This window comes from Podarcis cretensis (genome assembly GCF_951804945.1).
Source record: "Podarcis cretensis genome assembly, chromosome: 16".
In the NCBI taxonomy this organism is placed as follows: Eukaryota; Metazoa; Chordata; class Lepidosauria; order Squamata; family Lacertidae; genus Podarcis; species Podarcis cretensis.
In genome coordinates, this window is record NC_137186.1 from 25,707,847 (window position 1) to 25,726,863 (window position 19,017).

The window sequence follows — 19,017 nt, forward strand, 5'->3', positions numbered from 1 at the left end:
GCGGCGCATGCGTAGAGATGCTTTTGTGTGTGTAGAGATACTATAGATAGAAAAAAAGGGATTAGCAACGCCTTCTGCCGGAGACGGAACTTCCTGGTTCCTTCTGGAGTTTCTCCACGACCGCCCCAATAGAAAACTATGATGGGTGGGAGAGAATCGTGGGGGGGGGGGAGCTGTCTTTGCACCAGCTGTGATAGGATAATAGCACCTTATCTTGCCCCCTCCCCGAACCCACAAAATATTAGAAGCAAAGGCGAGGCATAGAGATAGGAAAAGGAAAGAGCACGGCTGTTTTGCAAGGTAAGTGCAGCCACCCATTTATTTATTATATTAGGGTTTCTATACTGTACCGCCCTTCGTCAGCGGGCTAACACACAACACATTCGTACTGCATAATAAAACACAGGGCACGGAAGAATCAAAACAAGTATAATAATACTACTACTACTACTACTACTAATAATAATAATAATAATAATAATGCACTGTTCTGCCCGAATTCTCGTAGCAGCAACAGCATAAAAAGAGGAAATCAGCAAAAGGTTACCTGAAATACAAAGCCAGCACACTAATGCAGGATTAACTTAAAAGTGTGACCCCCTCCCTTGAATTCAGTAAGACTTACCTCTGAGTAGGCATGGTCAGGAGTCTGCTGAAAGTATATATAAGACCCATTGAACTGAATGGACCTAAATAAGTCACGTGTGCATCGATTTCAATGGGTCTACTCTGATTTGGGTGGGACTAAGCTCGGATGCAATCCTTGGGAGGTTTGCGTGTGTCTCTCCCAGTTTAGCAGCAGAACATGACCTGTCTTTGACTGGTTTCCTATATGGAGAGCCTGGCTGCTGGATCAGACCCTCTAGCCCAACATCCTGTTCCCACGGTGTCCAAAGCAGATGTCCAAAAGGGAAACAACGCAAGCAGAAAATGAACTGTCCCCACTTGGGGGTGATTTTCCAGCAAAAATGACATTTTGTTTGCGTTATTGTCTCTGGCCCCTTATGCAATTTTTGGCCTCTGGACTTGAATGATCTCCTCCTAACCCCCACTTAGACACGTAACGGGTACAACTTCGCACCCTTCCCAACACCGCAAGCCGGCTCTGCTGCTGCTGCGCTTGGGGCGCCTCTCCTGCTCGGGAGAAGGGGCTGCCGGCCAGGGGGTGGCGGTGTGCGGATCTCCTGCCTGCCTGCCGGGGTGCTGCTGCTGCTGCTGCCGCCGGGGAGGAAGGGGTTAAAGCTCTGTACGCTTTGCGGAAAACCCCCGCCGCCTTTTCACTCTGAACCTGCACTGCTTGGGAGACGGAGGAGCGATCGGGAGCGGTTTTTACGCCGCTTGCTTCCTCTGGTCTGCTATTATTTTAGAAGGGCTGGTCGGGATTCCGATCCGGATTGAGCCAAGCGGTGTGATGTGAACGCAATCACTCCCCTTTTTTATATATATACTGTAGTTACCACTTTTTGCAAAAGCGGTTAAGACAACCGCTGGCATAGCAGCAGCAGCAGCAGCAGCGGGTTGCAAGCTACAGCGGCCCCGATCCGCAAAGCGGATGCTTTTCCTCGCGCAATGGGACTACTCGTGGGTAAGTGCTGATCATCTCAGCTGGCAGACCGGGAAGGCCCCAGTTTACAGCAAAGGTGGGCTTTCTTTAAAATCAAAGGAAACGAAATGAAAAGTCTCGCTGAGTCCAGATGGGCTTGCTCCTGAGTAAGCCTGCATCTGACTGAAGCTGTGTCGGCGACTTTGGGTGGACTTTGGGTTTACTTTCAGAGATGGCTAGTCCACTCCAAAAAACTCTCTGAGTTAGGCATCCCACCAAAATGGGAGAAATCTCTTAACATTCCTGGACATGAAAAGCAAACCTGGTTTAATTTACCTTTAAAAAAACCCAAAAACCTTAATTTTTGGTAGGTGTCTAAAGACTCACTCACTTGCCCACCTACAAATTCATTTACAAATTGCAGCTATAGCTCCAATATGAGGAAAGGTGTGTGGTTTACTTGAGTCGCTTTAATTTTACAGCGTCTTGACTTTTCCCCCCTTTAAAAATTACATCCCACTTATGGGGATGTGGTAGTTGTACATTGTTGACAGCTGGTCTTTGGGAACAAATTCTGTAGCTCTATCGGCTGCAGTCAAGCACTTACCTGGGAGTAAGACTCACTGAGCCACTGTATTGCAGCAGTTAGAGTGGGTTAGAGTGTTGGACCTGGATCTGAGAGACCACAGTTCAACTCCCCACTTAGCCATGAAAATCACTGGATGACCCCAGGCCAGTCACTGTCTCTCAGCTGAACCTACCTCACAGGGTTGTTGTGGGAACTGAAGAGGGGGAGAACCATGGATGCCACCTTGAGCTCCTTGGAAGAGAAGGTGGGGTCTAAATGCAATAAAAATAATAAAAACTCAACTAGGTGTTACTCCTGAGTAAACACATCATAGAGAAACCTGATATAGCCACTTTCCGGCTGGGGCTGATGAGAGTTGTCTTTCAAAACATCTGGAGGGCACCAGGTTGATGAAGCCTGTCTCTTAGCATCTGTCCGTATGTTGACAGGCTACCATATTTTTTGCTCTATAAGACTCACTTTTCCCCTCCTAAAAAGTAAGGGGAAATGTGTGTGTATCTTATGGAGCGAATGCAGGCTGTGCAGCTATCCCAGAAGCCAGGACAGCAAGAGGGATCGCTGCTTTCGCTGCACAGCGATCCCTCTTGTTTTTCTGGCTTCTGAGATTCAGAATATTTTTTTTCTTGTTTTCCTCCTCCAAAAACTAGGTGCGTCTTATGGTCTTGCGTCTTATAGGGCGAAAAATATGGTACTTTAGGGAATAGGGTCTGATACCAATATCTGGCAATATTCGGGGTTATCTACTGCCTCTGACCATTAGGGCAGTTCATTATTTATTTTGAGATACGTATCTTGCTTTTCTGCTCCAGAATGACTAACACCGTATTTTTAAAAAGAAATTTTGAATTAAAAAGAAAGAACCAGAAGAACCACTGAAAACTTGCAAGGGGAAAAGATGGATTGCATTGCATGAAGTTATTTGTCACTTTGCCATAAGTGAGCGATGCTTTGCATGAAAAGCATCCTTTTGTCTGCCTGCCTGGAGCAGTGTTGTTCCCAAACTTGGGGCTCTAGCTTTTTTTGGACTACAGCTCCCATCATCCCTAGCTAGCAAGACCAGTGGTCAGGGATGATTGGAATTGTAGTCCAAAAACAGCTGGAGACCCAAGTTTGGGAGGCACTGGCCTAGAACAACGTTCCCCAACCTGGTGTCCTGCAGACATTTTGGACTACAGCTCCCACAAACTCCAGCCAGTTTATATTCCCTTGGGTGAGCTATATGTTGTAGCATCATGAAAACTATGACATATAGCTAACCCAAGATTATACAGTGGTGCCTCGCAAGACGAACGCCTCGCAAAACGAAAAACTCGCAAGACGAAAGAGTTTTCCGTTTTTGAGTCGTTCCGCAAGACGAATTTCCCTATGGGCTTGCTTCGCAAGAAGAAAGCCCATAGGGAAATCTCCGGGGACCTCTTTTAAATGCTGGCGGTGGGGGGCAAAGCCTTTCGCGCCCCTCCGGCCTTCCTGGACCTCTTCTGAAGGCCGGCGGGGGGCAAAAGTCTTTGCTCCCCCCCGCCTGCCTTCCCGGGATAGCGGAGAAGCGCAGCGCAGCGCGTTTCTCCGCTATCCCGGACGGCTTTTGAAGGCAGGCGGGGGGGAGCAAAGACTTTCGCCCACTGCCTGCCTTCAGAAGACCTCCGCTGTCCCGGGGGCTTTTAAAATGCTGGGGGTCGGCAGTGAAGCCCTCCTGTCCCCGGAGCTTGCGGGGCGGGAGGTGGGGAGAAGGGCTTTTCTTCCCACCGCCAGCCTTCAGAACAGCCTTCTGAAGGCTGGCGGTGGAAGGAAAAGCCCTTGTCCCACCCCACCCCCAGCCTTCAGAAGAGGTCGGGGGACAGACTGTCCCCAGATCTGGTCTGAAGGAGGTTTCCATAGAAACGCATTGATTGATTTTCAATGCATTCCTATGGGAAACCGTGCTTCGCAAGACGAAAAACTCGCAAGAAGAAAAAACTTGCGGAACGAATTAATTTCGTCTTGCGAGGCACCACTGTATATCAGTAATGTTATTGATAACACTCTCTCATAAAATTACCATTCTCACATGTGGCCCCTTACTTCTCTAGCTTTGGACATCCAACAAAGATGGATGCTGGAAAATTCAGGCTGGACAAATGAAATCATTTCTCCACTCAGCACATAGTTAAACTGTGGAACTCACTACCACAGGAGGCAGTGATGGCCACCAGGTTGGATGGCTTTAAAAGAGGATCGGACAAATTCATGGAGGGGACAGCTATCCACATGGGCTTTGCTGTGCCTCCAGGTCCTGAGATCAGTTGCTGGAAACTACAAGAAGAGAGAAGGTTGTTGAGAGAAGGTGGCACCTGTGAGAACAGGATGCTGGACTCGATTGGCCACTGGCCAGCAGATTCTCCTTATGGAATGGACCACAGATTTAAATTGTTTTGAGACTCATGGGTACTGCAGCTTGATGAGGGTGTTTCAAACTCAGTTGAAGATTACACCCCCTCTCCCAATACAGTGCTACAATTCCCAGGCCCTGCGGCAGTTATTAAACTTCAGAATCTTAAGATGTGCATATGTTCCGAAATATTCCAATTTCCAGCCTTTTCATAATATTAATTTTGGGACTCAGCTTTTCTCAAACCTGGCATAGGTTCTGGCTGAAGCTGATGGCAGTTATTGTCCAAAACATCTGGAAGGCACCAGATGAACGAAGCTTGGATTAAGGAAATGTCACACTTCTAGCAATCCTAAACAGGTTTACTCAGAAACAACTCCCGCTGAGCTCAGCGGGGATTAATCCCCAGTACCTGCGATTTTGCAGCCCTTTTGATGATGTAAATGTGTGGGTTTTGCCAGCCTTACCCAAAATAGCAAGGCGGAAAGGAGAACTCAGTAGCTGTTTATTTGCATATGTTAATTCATTTAAATGTATGCACATTTTTAAAACAGCCTATTGTCTAAGACTGGGGCTTGCCACTTTGTCCAGAGAAAGAGAGAGGGAGGCAGACGCTGCTGTTTGCATAGAACATGTAAATGGGTGCATATTTTGTTGGCATAGAACATTTAAATGGGTGCATATTTACATTTCCCTGAACAAGGATGCTGAGATGGGCGAGGAGAGGAGAGGAAAGGAGGGGAGGGAAGGGAAGGGACCCTGTCAGGCAGGTTTGAAGCACAGCTGGTCCTGATTCTGTCTAGGTGCTGGGCGTACCTGGAATGGATGTGCTTTTTAGCTGGCTTCGGGAGTGTTAGGGTGATGGTGGGCAGGATGTCAGATAAGGCACCAGAGAGTCAGGGGGGCTTCTTTAGTAAATGGAAGAAGGCAGCTCTTGACTTCTGATTGCATCCTACGGAACATCATTGCTTCTACTTTCCGTTCAGGGATTATCAGCACAGTTCTCTCCAGATGTTGTGGACTACAGCTCCCAGTGATGGCCGGCTGACCGGCTACACATGGAGGAAGGCCGCCATGGAAATGCTTTGGCAGCCAGAGAGCTGTGACTTATTTGCATGCTTAATCTTGTGCATTGCTCATGCTGTTCTGTGTGCAATTTGCATGAATGAGCTGGACATAGGGCCCGGCTTTTGAAACGCCGACTGGTTGCGTGAGGCTGGTTTCTGCAGCTTTTTTTTCAAGGATGGAAGCTTTGTTTTTTTAATATAAAAAGGGCAATCTTCTTAAGATGCTTTAGAAACAGGTCTATTAAAATGAAGACATATTCACCTTGCTGATGCTATAAAGGGGCAGTGGCAAGCAGACTCACAATTTAGGATTGCCTCTTCTCCATCTGTAGCGCTGTAAGGACATGGGCTATATTCACGGAAAGTGCTGTACAGTGGTGCCTCGGGTTGCATACGCTTCAGCTTACATACGCTTCAGGTTACAGAAATCGTGCTCCAGCGGCGCGGCAGCAGTGGGAGGCCCCATTAGCTAAGGTTAAGAACAGTTTCAGGTTAAGAACGCACCTCCGGAACGAATTAAGTACTTAACCCGAGGTACAGTGGTACCTCAGGTTAAGTACTTAATTCGTTCCGGAGGTCCGTACTTAACCTGAAACTGTTCTTAACCTGAAGCACCACTTTAACTAATGGGGCCTCCCGCTGCCTCCGCGCCGCTGCTGCACGATTTCTGTTCTCATCCTGAAGCAAAGTTCTTAACCTGAAGCACTATTTCTGGGTTAGTGGAGTCTGTAACCTGAAGCGTATGTAACCTGAAGCGTATGCAACCCGAGGTACCACTGTACATTTATTTCTCCTACAGCCTGATAGAAGGACTGCTGCAGACATCTCATATGTTGGTGCCCTGACAGTTCAAAGCTGGCTGACGTGGACCAGTCATGGATTCCCCCAAAGAATTCTGGGAGCTGTCGTTTGCTAAGGATGCTGGGAATTGCTGGGAGACCTCCGTTTCCCTTGCAGATCTACAATTCCCAAACTGGCTTAACAATCAATCTCTCTTCAAAGGAACTCTTACATAATTGTAGCTCTGGGGAGGGAAATGGGCACCTCCTGACAGGTCTCAGCAAACTTTACAACTCCCAGAATTCTTTGGGGGAAGCCATGACACATAGCGCTTTAAATGTGAATGTGTGAACGTCGCCTGCTTCTTTCTCCTGTAGTGATGGGAAGAAGGACGAGGAGACAAGGCGAGTGTTGAAGGGGATATCAGTGCACCCGACAGCATGTCATGCATGCACAGACGGGCTGCAACACTGCTAAGGGTGGCCTCCTTGACAGGGAGCAGCCCTCACCTTGAAAGCATCTCCTCTCTGAAGGCTTGTCTGGTTTCAGGATAAAGAGCCCTGGAGAAAGGAGAGCAGGAGGGGGCTTTGAACTGCCTGAGCCTGAGACCTCTTGGTTTTGGCCTTCCCTGTTATGGTGAGGGTTTTGTTTACTTCTGCCTGAACTACAGTGGTACCTCGGGTTACATATGCTTCAGGTTACAGACGCTTCAGGTTACACACTCCGCTAAGCCAGAAATAGTGCTTCAGGTTAAGAACTTTGCTTCAGGATGAGAACAGAAATCGTGCTCTGGTGGCGCGGCAGCAGCAGGAGGCTCCATTAGCTAAAGTGGTGCTTCAGGTTAAGAACAGCTTCAGGTTAAGTACGGACCTCCAGAACGAATTAAGTACTTAACCCGAAGTACCACTGTACAGTCATTATTTCTAAACTGGCATCCCTACGTATGCATTAGCACATGCAGTTTTTGCACAGATCTGCCTCTCCCTTTGTCCTCCCTTTCTCCAATGCTGTAAGTTGCAACCACAGTTGCTCTCCAACCACCGATCGACTTTCCTGCCTGTTCTATTTTTGAAGACTTCTCGCTGCCTTGCTCTACAACCACAATGTTTACACCCTCCAATGGACATATGGGTCAGAAATCCAAGAGGGCGAGGATTCGGAGGGGGATTCTGTGACTGCAATTTCAATAGAAATGCAATTCTTCCCAGGGAAGACTGTGGACAGGTGCCGCTGTGGGCCTGTATGGGTCTGTTGACCAGGGTCCGCGGTTTGAATTCCCATGACAGGGTGAGCTCCCGTTGATCTGTCCCAGCTCCTGCCAACCTAGCAGTTTGAAAGCATGCCAGTGCAAGTAGATAAATAGATACCACTGCAGTGGGAAGGTAAACAGCATTTCTGTGTGCTCTGGCTTCCATCATCGTGTCCCGTTGTGCCAGAAACTGTTTAGTCATGCTGGTCCATGACCTGGAAAGCTGTCTGTGGACAAACGCTGGGTCCCTTGGCCTGAAAGCGAGATGAGCGCCACAACCCCATAGTCACCTTTGACTGGACTTCTCCGTCCAGGGGTCCTTGACCTTTTAATTGTAGATGGTCAATTTTGAACCCCTGCTACGCTCTCCCACATTCGAGTATTTTTAAAACTGATTTGGAGTGGATGGCTCTTCACATCCTCTGTGACATATTACTGTGGTTATTATGGTTATTATTTAATTACCTGCCCTTTGCTGTAAGATCCCAGGGCAAGTTGCAACCATTATAATACTGAAAACAATTTAAAACAACTTACAGTCACAGAAATAAGATACCATACACATCTCAAGTGTCAAAGGCCAGGGTAAAAAAGGGTGTCTCCACCCCCATCATTCAGCCTGGACACTGAGGTGCAGCTCCGAGGGCCTTCTGGTAGTTCCCTCACTGCAAGAAGTGAAGTTACAGGGAACCAGGCAGAGGGCCTTCTCAGTAGTGGAACGCCCTCCCACTGGGAAATAAACAACAATTTCACTTTTAGAAGACACCTGAAGGCAGCCCTGTACAGGGAAGTTTTTCATGTTTGAGGTTTTACTGTATTTTTAACCTTTTGTCAGGAGCCACTCAGAATGTCAGGGACAACCCGGTCAGATGGGCGGCATATAAATATTGACATTATTATTAATAATATTCACCAGAAGCTGAAGGTGCCAGGTGCGCCTCTGTGGGCAGGGAGTTCCACAGGTTGGGGGCTGCCACAAAGAAGGCCCTCCCCCAGGCCGCTACTCCCTAAGTCTCTGAGGGTGGAGGAAGAAACAAGAGGACCTGCTCTACCAATCTTAGCACCCGAGGGGATCGATCATTTGGGGCTTTAACAATGGGGGATGCCTTCGCCTAAAGAACCACCCATGTGGCAGCCTTCTCAGAGGACTGTTCTCTGTAAAGTAGGACACACCTTATTCTACAGTCTTCTCTACGTGCCCAGAGGCACTTTCATGTCTGACAGCAGCCAGTTTTTTACGATTGTTCTGCACTGCTTTTAGCATTTTTGAGAAAATGTTTCTTTTATGCTGACGTATACCACTGTAGTTTTATGAGAGGGCAGTATACAAATACTTTTATGCATAAATAGCATTTATGCCAGCCTTGATGACGGGCAGCTGAATATGTGAACTGGCCCCTAGTGGGGGCACCAGTGGTACTGCCGCCATTTTAATTTCCCAGAATGCCCCTGATATAGCATCTCAACAAATAAAAATGGTGGCAATCAGATCCAGCTGACCAGGTCAGAGGGTCCAAGATCTGTGGGTCTCATGGGGGTAAACTGGACCCTGGCAGATGCCTGAGGGAGCTGGCTACTGATGCCAGGCCAGCCAGGGGGCCCTGTGAATAGTGCTATGTGGAAGCTGGGCTTTGGTGGGTAAGCAAAGATCATGGAGTGTGTTAAGTCGCCTGGGGTTAGGATCCGGTTCTTCCTGGGGCTCCTTCTTGACTCAAGTCGGCAACCTCCCACTGCAAAGAGAAACATCCCTGCTGTGGGGCTGCGTGCCAGGAAACGGTCTCCATCTGCTTCCTTCCGCCCCATTGCAGAATCATTTTGATGCAGCGACAGAGAGAACACGTGATGCAATGAAGCATTTGCAAATTCCCTTTATGCAAACAAGTTCTTCTTCCTCCCGGAGCAAGGGAGCGATTTGCATAAGCTTCATGCAAATTTATTCAAAGCCACCAACGCCTTTGAGTTTCTGAAACTTGCAATTTGCAGTCATGCCTGCCTCTTTTCCCCACCCTCCCTCCCCTCTGTTTTCTCTCCCCCACCCCACCCCCAGGCATCAAAACTAAAATTAGAGCCCTCCTCTTGATGCTCCCCTCTGCTACTGAAGGACGTCCCGCAGAAATGGACCCACCTAGCCCTCGTTGGTGACTCCACCCAAGACCTCCCCACGGTTTTTTTGAGGCAGGTAAACCATTGACCGCCCTGTTCAGAGGAGCATTGACTTCAGAGATGGCTGAGGCTGCTGGGCCCACACTCTGGGTAAGAGGCTCTTGCCCTTTTGTGTAAAAGCTTCTGTCAGTTCAGCATGTTATCAGTTAGGATGTCTGTAGTGCCATCATTGTAATTACCTGTAATGGAAGCAAAAAACAAACAGGTCCCTACCTCAATGAGTACAGTCAAGGTTCTCATCGACTGAGCTTCATACAAGTGGGGCGTCACTTTCACATCTGTTTTTGGTGTCAAAAGACCCCAACATTGTGTGTGTGTGTGTGTGTGTAAAATCCACACCCCAACATTTAGAAAATACCTGGATTATCATGGAATTATAGAATTGTAGAGTTGGAAGGGACCACGAGACTCCTCCTGCAACCCCCTGCAATGCAGTAATCTTTAGCCTAATCTGAGGCTCAAACCCACAACCCTGAGACCAGGGGTCAGCAAACTTTTTCGGCAGGGGGCTGGTCCACTGTCCCTCAGACCTTGTGGGGGGCCGGACTATATTTTTGGGGGGAGGGGGGGAAATGAACAAATTCCTATGCTCCACAAATCACCCAGAGATGCATTTTAAATAAAGGGACACATTCTACTCATGTAAAAACATGCTGATTCCCAACCGTCCGCGGGCCAGATTTAGAAGGCAATTGGGCCGGATCCAGCCCCCGGGTCGCCACAGAGACGTGGAGCATGGCTTGACACTGCTTTGAGAGCCAGTGTGGCATAGAGGTTAGAATGTCGGATCGGGACCTGGGAGAGTCCAGGGTTCAAATCCCCCACTGAGCCATGAAGCTGGCTCTCACCTTAACTTACCTCTCAGGGTTGTTGTGGGGAATTAAGTGAGGAGATGGAAGACCAGCTATCGCCACCTTGAGCTACTTGAAGAAAGAGGTAGGATATCAATGCAGCAAATAAATCAATAAACGAACGAATTCCTCTTTCAGGACCCAGTGACTTTTGACGAAGTGGCCATTTACTTTTCCCCAGAGGAGTGGGCGGAGCTGGCAGATTGGCAGAAGAATCTCTATAAGGATGTGACGAGAGCCAGCTACGAGATGCTGGTTTCATTAGGTAAGCCATTTGCTGTTTATTGGATGGCTCATGGGTTGTGCTCACCCGATGAATTTGGAAGGCTCATAAAGCAAGAGGTGTTTCACTTCAGTTATAAGCACCATATTTTTCGCTCCATAGGGCGCACCGGACCACAGGGCGCACCTAGTTTTTAGGGGGGGGAATAAAGAAAAAAAAATTATCCCCCCCCCCAGCCCCAAAGAGCAAAGAAGCCAAGACAGCCAGCGGGATCCATCCTCTTTAGGCTTCCTCTTTAGCCTTGCACAACCTCTCCAGCCGGGAGAGGCTGCGCGTGGCTTCATTTTTAGCCGTGGGGCTGGGGTGGGGGAAGCCCAAGCTTCCCCCGACTCCAGCCCCCAGAACAGGTCCAGGAGCGGAGGCAAGGTTGCGGGCTGGGGGAGCGCTCTGAAGGTTTGCGGATAGCTGCCTGAAGCCCGGGAAGCGCAGTGGGAGTTGGCACTGCGCTCCCCGGGCTTTGGGCTTTGGGCTGCTATCTGCAAGCCTTCGGAGCCCGGCAAGAACTCCCGCCGGGCTCCGAAGGCTTGCAGGTAGCTGCCCGAAGCCTGGAGAGCGGTCGGTGCGCACCGACCCCTTTCGTTCTCCAGGCTTCAGCGAAAGCCTGCATTCACTCCATAGGACGCACACACATTTCCCCTTTGTTTTTGGAGGGGGAAAAGTGCATCCTATAGAGCGAAAAATACGGTAATATCCCATTTTGGACCTTGAAAGCTTTGGGCCTCCAGATGTTGCTGGGGTACAACTCTCATCACCCCGACCATTGGCCATGTTGTTTGGGACTGATGGGGTTTGGCATCCCACCTCAAACCTCTCAGAGCTGTGTATCTCCGGAGCAGTCAAAGCTGTGCTGTTGTAGTTTTGCGGCTCTTACAACAGCTCCCACCAGCCCTGACCATTGTCCCTGCTGACTGGGAATGGCAGGAGTTCTGCAGCATGCAGAGGACTCTGTGTTGGCTACTCCTGCTGTAGACCATACCCAGCTAGACTGATCAATGAGAGACCATGTGGTATAGTGGTTAGAGCTGGGGTCGGCAATTTTTTTTTTCTCTGCGGGCCAGTCCACTGTCCCTCAGACCTTGTGGTGGGCTGGAGAAGCAACACGGGGGTGGAGCTGGAAGAAGAAGTGGGAGGGCAAGTAGTCCTCCTCCCCACACCCCAGCCCCAGCTGCTGCGCTTACCTTCCCACCGCTGCTGCTTCTTCTCATGGGTAGGCAGAGGGAGCTTGTCCACTCCGCTCTCTGGCCCACAGGAGCACCAGGGTGGCGGCGGCGACAGTGGAGGGAAGATGAGCAGCGCGAAAGGGCTGGCTCCGGGGAGGGGCTGCTTAAAATGGCGCTCAGCCACCTCAGGCCAGCCCCTTCCTCCTCTAGGCAGGGCAGGGAGAAGCCAGGAGGGAGGGAAGAGGCACCGCCGCAGTGTGTGTGAGGGAGGGGAATGAAATGGCGCAGCCCGAACAAACAGAATCCCCACACCGGTCCACGGACAGTCCGTGAGCAGGATCCTGAAGGTAATTGGACCTGATGTGGCCCAGCCCTTAGTTTGCAGACCCCTGGGACTGTTGGACTAGGACTTGGGAGACCAGGGTTCAAATCCCCACCCAGCCCCAAAACCCTTGGGCCAGTCACTCTCTCTTAACCTGACCTACCTCACAAGGTTGTTGTGAGGATAAAATGGAGAGGGGGAGAAGTGGTTCCACCTTTTTGAGCTCCTTAGAGGAAAGGTGGGATACCATCATCATCATCATCATCTTCATCATTATGCCCCACCCATCTGACTGGTTTGCCCCAGCTACTCTGGGTGGCTTCTGACATATATAAGAACATTACATTACACATTAAAATGCTTCCCTATACAGAGCTGCCTTCAAATGTCTTCTAAAGGTTATATAGTTACTCATCTCCTTGACATCTGATGGGAGGATGTTCCACAGGGTGGGGGCCACTACTAAAAAGGCACTCTGCCTTGTTCCCTGTAGCTTTACTTCTTGCAGGGAAATATAACTAACAAACAAATGGAACCAAGGATTTGAACCAGAAACATTGGAAGTTGCTTTATGCTAGGTTCCTGACAGGAACTTTAAGGAAAGGGGTGGGAAGAAGGGGCAGTGAGTTGGCCTGCTCAAAATCCTAAAAAGGTTAGGCAGTTAACTACCACAGGCCATGAGACACAGTGAGGCATCTTTTAACAATTGTTTAATTATTGTTAAAAGTTACAAAAACAAAGAAGCACGGGACTGAGTGAGGGAGAAGTTTTTGGAATAACATCGGGATATTAGCTCTGCGCAAGGCCTGACAGACAGCAGCAACAACCGGGGAAAGATAGACATAATATTTTACAAGAACAGGAAGAAACAATATGGACAGAATAAATGTCACACACAGGAAAAACAAGGACACAGTATGAGATCTTCACTTGTAGTCTTATAAATCATTTAATGTGTTAACATGAATAGGAGTTATAAAGATTGCAGCTGTTGTATAAGGGATTACTGTTCTGACTGGAATGTGATTGAAATTAATAAGATTTTGGAATGCAGAAATAAAGTAAATCATAAAACCATCAATTCTAGCATGCCTAAATTCTAGCCACCTAAATTATATAATTTGGTATTTGAATGATTGGTAATAGGAATTGTATTATAATTTGGCATTGATATAATGAGGCTATTATTGGATTATTGTAATTGAAAACTAATTAAAATTATTATATTAAAAAAAGAAACAATAGTTATACAGTGGTACCTCAGTTTGCGAACTTAATCTGTTCCGAACCGAAACTGTTCTTAAACCGAGGCATGCTTTCCCTTCCACCGGCCCTTCGGTCAGTTTAATCCAGCCCTGGCAGTTTATTTCCTGGGGCAGTTTATTTCCTGGGGTAAAATCTCAAAAAAAGATCAACAACTTCAATTCTAAAAAAAGCTCAACAGCTTTAGTTGGCCTTCACGCATGTTTACTTCATCAAATCTGGCCCTCTTTGGAAAAAAATTGGGCATCCCCATCGTAAACCGAATTGTTCGTAAACAGGACTGTTCTGAAACCAAGGTACTACTGTACTTAAAAAAGAAAGAGAGACACTGAGGCAGGGGCAAAAAATGAGGGGGTATGCCATCTTGTTCTTTGCCTCAGGTTACATAATGTCTTGGGCTGGTCTTCAAGTGCCCTATCCATCTCCACTTTACTAGGCCTCGCCTTACAGAAGCCCGACATCATTTTGAGAATCGAGCGAGGGGAGGAGCCTTGCGTTGGGAGACTCCAGACCTCAAAGGCAAGAGAGGTTACACACCACAGCATCTTTGGTGAGTCCCAAGCTCATAGATCAGAATACTGGCAGCTTCTGATTGATCTGAAGATGGCTGCCAAATCCGGTGTGCCAGTGCGGCGGGAGATCTGCTCTACATTGCATGCTCGCATGGCGTTACTGGGAAGAAAAGTGTACTGAAGATTTCCTTGTCTCTAGAAGCAAATGGTGTTGGAGGCTAAATGTTTTATTTTGCTTAAGAGGAGGACGGAGACCCCTTTCTGCCTCAAGGGCAACAGGCTTTCCAGAGCAGCTTTCCAGGGGCCACATGCTGGAATGGGTGAAGAAGAAATTTGGGTTGCCTTGAAAGGGGAACCCTTCCGAATTTGTGTTTTTTGCAACAATACACAAACCAAATCACAGTTCCTGCCCCTCGAAATTCGCACATCTCTGAATTTTGCAATGTGACATGTACAAAATTGCATACAGTACAGGTGCATGCCTTAGTGAAAACAACATATAGCAATACATCATATTCAGGGAACATTACTGTTACTATTTCTGCAGCAGGGGCCTTGACTCCAGGGCCCTAGAGCTGCCCAATCAGCATGAAGTCTTCACGTCCTTTGTGCTGATTAGAGCCAATCAGAGTGTAAGGAGGTGGGTCAGCCACTGAGGATTGGCTCCTAGGGCCACTCTGGAGAAGGTGTGCAGGAATGAATGAATGAATTAATTTATCCATCTACCCTGCCCCTCTGACAGGTTTACCTCGGCTACTCTGGGCAGCTTCCAACAAAATACGGGGGGACCAGAAGAAAAAAACACATCAAATATTAAACGTTTCCTGAAACAGGGCTCAAAGGGTTCAAATGTTCACGAAAAGTCATTTAGAGAAGAAGAAATAGTTCTGTGTGCTCCAAAAGCTAAGCATTTAGGAACCCTGAAAAGACAAGGGGCTTCACTTTCAAGAGAATGGTGTGCAAATTCTAGTAATGTCCAGGGGATAGGGGCTAATTTGGTGTCCTCTGTCTGCCTCTGCCAATCGCCCCGCAAAAAGCTGAGCAACTAAGCAACTGTGTCTGTACTTTTACTTCTTGAAATAGGGCAACCCTAAATTAGAAGGTTATTGTATAACCTTAGAAGGACTCGGGTGTGAGGAGGAGTTGCTGTGGCTATTATGAAGGGCCCTTGCAGTTCTGGATTTGCTGCTATGCTACTGTAACATGGTCCCTAAGGCTGGACCTCTCCACACTGGGTGGTGGTAAAAAGGCAGGTTTTTAACCCTTCTTGATCAAAACATAGTCAGTTCTTCTGTTGTGATCTCACCAATTTTCTGTTGGCTCACATACAACCTTTCGCTCTTGTCTCCTGTCATTGCAGATGGCCAAATCCTTATTAAGAAAGAATCCTGCCTCAAGGAGCGGCCACCATGCTGTGTGGGGCACCCAGAGGTGCTGAAGGCAGGCCCGAACAACGGGACCTTCGGTGAATTTTCCACATGGCCAGGGAGCCACCTTGGGGCCAACTCGGCTGCAAATGGAATGGCCGGACTGCCAACTTGGTCCACCAAGCTCCAGTGGCAGAATGTGCAGGTGCCCCCCATGGAATTTCAGGGGGGGCACCCAGGGGTCTCTGGCAGCGCTTTCTGGCCTGGCAGTGTCACAGTGCCCCCACCTAGCACCTACGAGGAGACGCTGCTCATCTGCACCCAGTGTCAGAAATGTTTCCCTGCCCGCTCAGCTCACGGCGTCCCCTCCGTGGGAGAAGTGACGCAAGTCTGCCCCGAGTGCGAGAGGAGCAGTGGGCACAAGGGCACTCCCGCCGCAGCAGACCCGCGAAGCCACAACGCAACGATGCAGCCCTGCTCTTGCAGCCACTGTTCGGGGCTTGGCGTCCGCCAGAGAGTCCCTAAGGAGGAGCGGCCCTACAAGTGCGGAAAGTGCGAGAAGAGCTTCCGCTTCGTGCACGAATACACGTGGCACCAGAAGGTCCACGCCGGGGAGAAGATCTACAAGTGCGGCATGTGCGAGAAGGTCTTCCGCCACAAGCAGGAGCTGATGTGGCACCAGCGGGCGCACACGGCCGAGTGGCCCCACAAGTGCGGGGTGTGCGGGAAGAACTTCCGCTTCAAGCAGGAGCTGACCTGGCACCAGAAGACGCACTCGGTGGAGCGCCCTTACAAGTGCGCCGAGTGCGAGAAGAGCTTCCGCTTCAAGCAGGAGTTCATGTGGCACCAGCGGGCGCACGTTGGGGACCGCCCCTACAAGTGCACCGAGTGCGAGAAGAGCTTCCGCTTCAAGCAGGAGTTTAGCTGGCACCAGAGGAGCCACGCCGGGGAGAAGACCTACAAGTGCCCCGGGTGCGACAAGAGCTTCCGCTACAAGCAAGAGTTTTACTGGCACCAGAGGATCCACACGGGCGAGCAGCCCTACCCCTGCGCTTCCTGCGACTCCACCTTCACCTGCCGGCAGGAATACATGCGCCACCAGAGGCTGCACGACGGCGAGAAGCCCTACCAGTGCCCACACTGCGATAAGACCTTCCGGCGAGGGTCCACCCTGATCCGGCACCGGCGGATCCACATGGGAGAGGGGCCCTTCAAGTGCTCCCACTGCGACAGGACCTTTGGCCAGAGTGCCAACCTCATCAAGCACCAGAGGATCCACACGCTGAAGGACGAGCCTGTGGAGAACGCCCACGGAGAATGGGGCCCTTGTTTGCAGGGCGTGGGGGTCCCCTCTGTCCAGCCCGAGGCTGTCAGTGTGCTGAGCCTGAAGACGGTTTCCGTGGGGGCGCTTCTCTTGCTGAACCTCCAGGAGCCGAAGCAGGAGAAAGATCCAGCAGGGAATTCTTGGGAACCCCAAATGTGACCTCGGGTTTTTTACAGGACCCCCTGTAAAAAAAAGAAGGGGAATTGGGCTTTGTAGAGGGGAGAAGAGAGAGAGAGATTGATTCCACACTGGTAGGTTTGGGCCGATCGGTCGATCTCCAGAGTTTCGGGGGCAGATCGCCCAATGGCAGACATTACAAACTGTAAAGTAAGGCATTGTCCTCTGAAGTGTTGAGGGAGGGGGAAAGGGACCCCCATCAAATCCCAAGGAAGAGGCAAATTCTGCTGGTGAGGCCTCTTTGGAATATGTGAAGGCAGAGCTGCCCCTAGCTGAGCTGTAAATGGGAGCGATGCGTTGAAGGATGTGGCTGAGGCTCTTGCTTCCACGTAGACCAGCAGCATGGTGACATCTAGGTGTTTGGGACTACATGTCCCATCAGCCTCAGCCCGCACGATGGTGTGAGCTGGGGTTGATGGGAGTTGTAGTTGAAAACAGCCCTGTCAGCTGGGGCTGATGGGAGCCGTAGTCCAAAGCAGCCACATTGGCTGGGGCTGGTGGGAGTTGTAGTCCAAAACAGCCACATTGGCCGGGATTGATGGGAGTTGTGGTTGAAAACAGCCCTGTCAGCTGGGGCTGATGGGAGTTGTAGTCCAAAGCAGCCACATTGGCTGGGGCTGGTGGGAGTTGTAGTCCAAAACAGCTGCATTGACTGATGAGAGTTGTAGTCCCCCAAACCGCCTGAAGGGCACCAGGTTGGGTGAAGCCTCTGCGTTCACAGCCTCTGGTGGTTATCTTAGCACCACCATAGTGCAAGATGTGCTTTATTTATTTATTTTTGCTTGATCGTGCCAGGCTCTTCTTGGGAGACTAGGCCGCTGATAATTGTTTCTTTATAGATCTGGCACCCTGCTTATTCATCCCTTCTGTCTCAACCTGCTTTGCACCCAGAAAAAAAGCACCCTCCCGGTTCCCAGGTAGTCGCTTCAAACTGTTGGCCGAAATCTTATTGCTGGGCCGGGGGTAGGGGGTTGTGTTCCAAGTGCAGACTGAGAATAAACGAGAAATGAGAAAATAAATGAGAAAGCAAAATAGCCCCTTGAGGGTGTGCTCTTGCACCTGCCCAAAAGAAGACTTGCATCTCAGACTCTTTGCATCGTTACAGTTGCTCTGAGCCTCAGTTTCCCCGACGCTCGGATTTAAGCTGGTTGGACATTTTCTCTCCAGCTCTCCCTTTTGCCACCCAAGAAGCTTTCGCCTAAAACTTCCTTGCTTTGACTTCAGTGCTGTTCCTTTTGAGCGTTGGCACGGAGAGGTCCTTGCTTGGAGGGATCTGCACGTTGTAAGGTTCTCGCTTTGGGAAACCCAAATAAGCACCTGAAAATTAAAAGCTCTGTTGCCTGGGATGTTTTCCTGTACATGAACAGAAGACTTTTGCACAGTCTTGTTTAATATGTCTTGCGGAGGAAGGCATCCCGGCTGACCGTGCCGAATTTGGTCATTTGTCTTTTCCTCCTTTCATAGCTGCGTCCCATGATGGCTTGGAGTGGTGGACTCTGTAGTTGGGACAATACCTGAGTGCTGATGGTTTCTGCACATTGAAGCAAAAAGGCAGCAATGTAGCTACCCTGGGACTTTGCTTGCACAGCCCAATTCTGTGAAAAAGCCTCTTACTCCAAACTGGCAATCTCCAGCACTGTTTTTAATCTCCTGGTTGACGCTGTCTTGCCGTCCTTGTGAGTTTCCGTGAAATCCGCCCGAGGCTGCTATTTTCTTACTTAAACGAATATTTTAATGTTGAATTGTGTTTGGATAATGTGTCATGAAATATGCAATTTTTTTAAGGGTGGGGAGGGAAGGGGGTGCGATACTATTTGGGGTGCAGAGGTGTCAGCATTTTCTTCCTCAAAGGGCTCTTATGTCTTTACAAGCGGCCTGATAATCAGAAGCGAGACTGTGGCAAGGCAGAGGTAGGCCGGTTGCCATGGATACCCTGTTTATCACGGAAGCTGCTCTGCAGGGGCTCACTTCCTTGTTGCAGGGAGTGGCAGGGAAGGTTGGG

The 19,017-nt window shown here is 49.4% G+C and overlaps 1 protein-coding gene across 4 annotated transcripts; it reads left to right on the top strand.

Moving 5' to 3' along the window:
• Positions 1 to 35: 35 nt before the first annotated feature.
• LOC307204799 (uncharacterized protein) lies at positions 36 to 18,757 on the top strand. Of its 4 annotated transcripts, XM_079956782.1 has the most exons (6): positions 550 to 1,585; positions 4,199 to 4,857; positions 9,641 to 9,846; positions 10,746 to 10,872; positions 14,072 to 14,185; positions 15,508 to 18,757. In XM_079956782.1, the coding sequence occupies exons 3-6, from the start codon at positions 9,817 to 9,819 to the stop codon at positions 16,995 to 16,997; spliced, it is 1,761 nt and encodes a 586-aa protein (XP_079812908.1). In that variant the 5' UTR covers positions 550 to 1,585; positions 4,199 to 4,857; positions 9,641 to 9,816; the 3' UTR covers positions 16,998 to 18,757. The 4 variants fall into 4 exon arrangements, with proteins under 4 accessions (XP_079812907.1, XP_079812908.1, XP_079812906.1 ...); XM_079956781.1 differs by lacking the exons at positions 550 to 1,585; positions 4,199 to 4,857 and adding an exon at positions 36 to 300; XM_079956780.1 differs by lacking the exon at positions 4,199 to 4,857.
• The last annotated feature ends 260 nt before the right edge of the window (positions 18,758 to 19,017 follow it).

What these genes read in the sequence shown, in the direction of transcription:
- LOC307204799 (XM_079956781.1), top strand. Translation starts at nt 9,817, where the DNA reads ATGGCTGAGGCTGCTGGGCCCACACTCTGG. An exon ending in CTGCTGGGCCCACACTCTGG is followed by an intron (nt 9,847 to 10,745) that starts GTAAGAGGCTCT and finishes TTCCTCTTTCAG; the next exon opens with GACCCAGTGACTTTTGACGA. An exon ending in CGAGATGCTGGTTTCATTAG is followed by an intron (nt 10,873 to 14,071) that starts GTAAGCCATTTG and finishes CCACTTTACTAG; the next exon opens with GCCTCGCCTTACAGAAGCCC.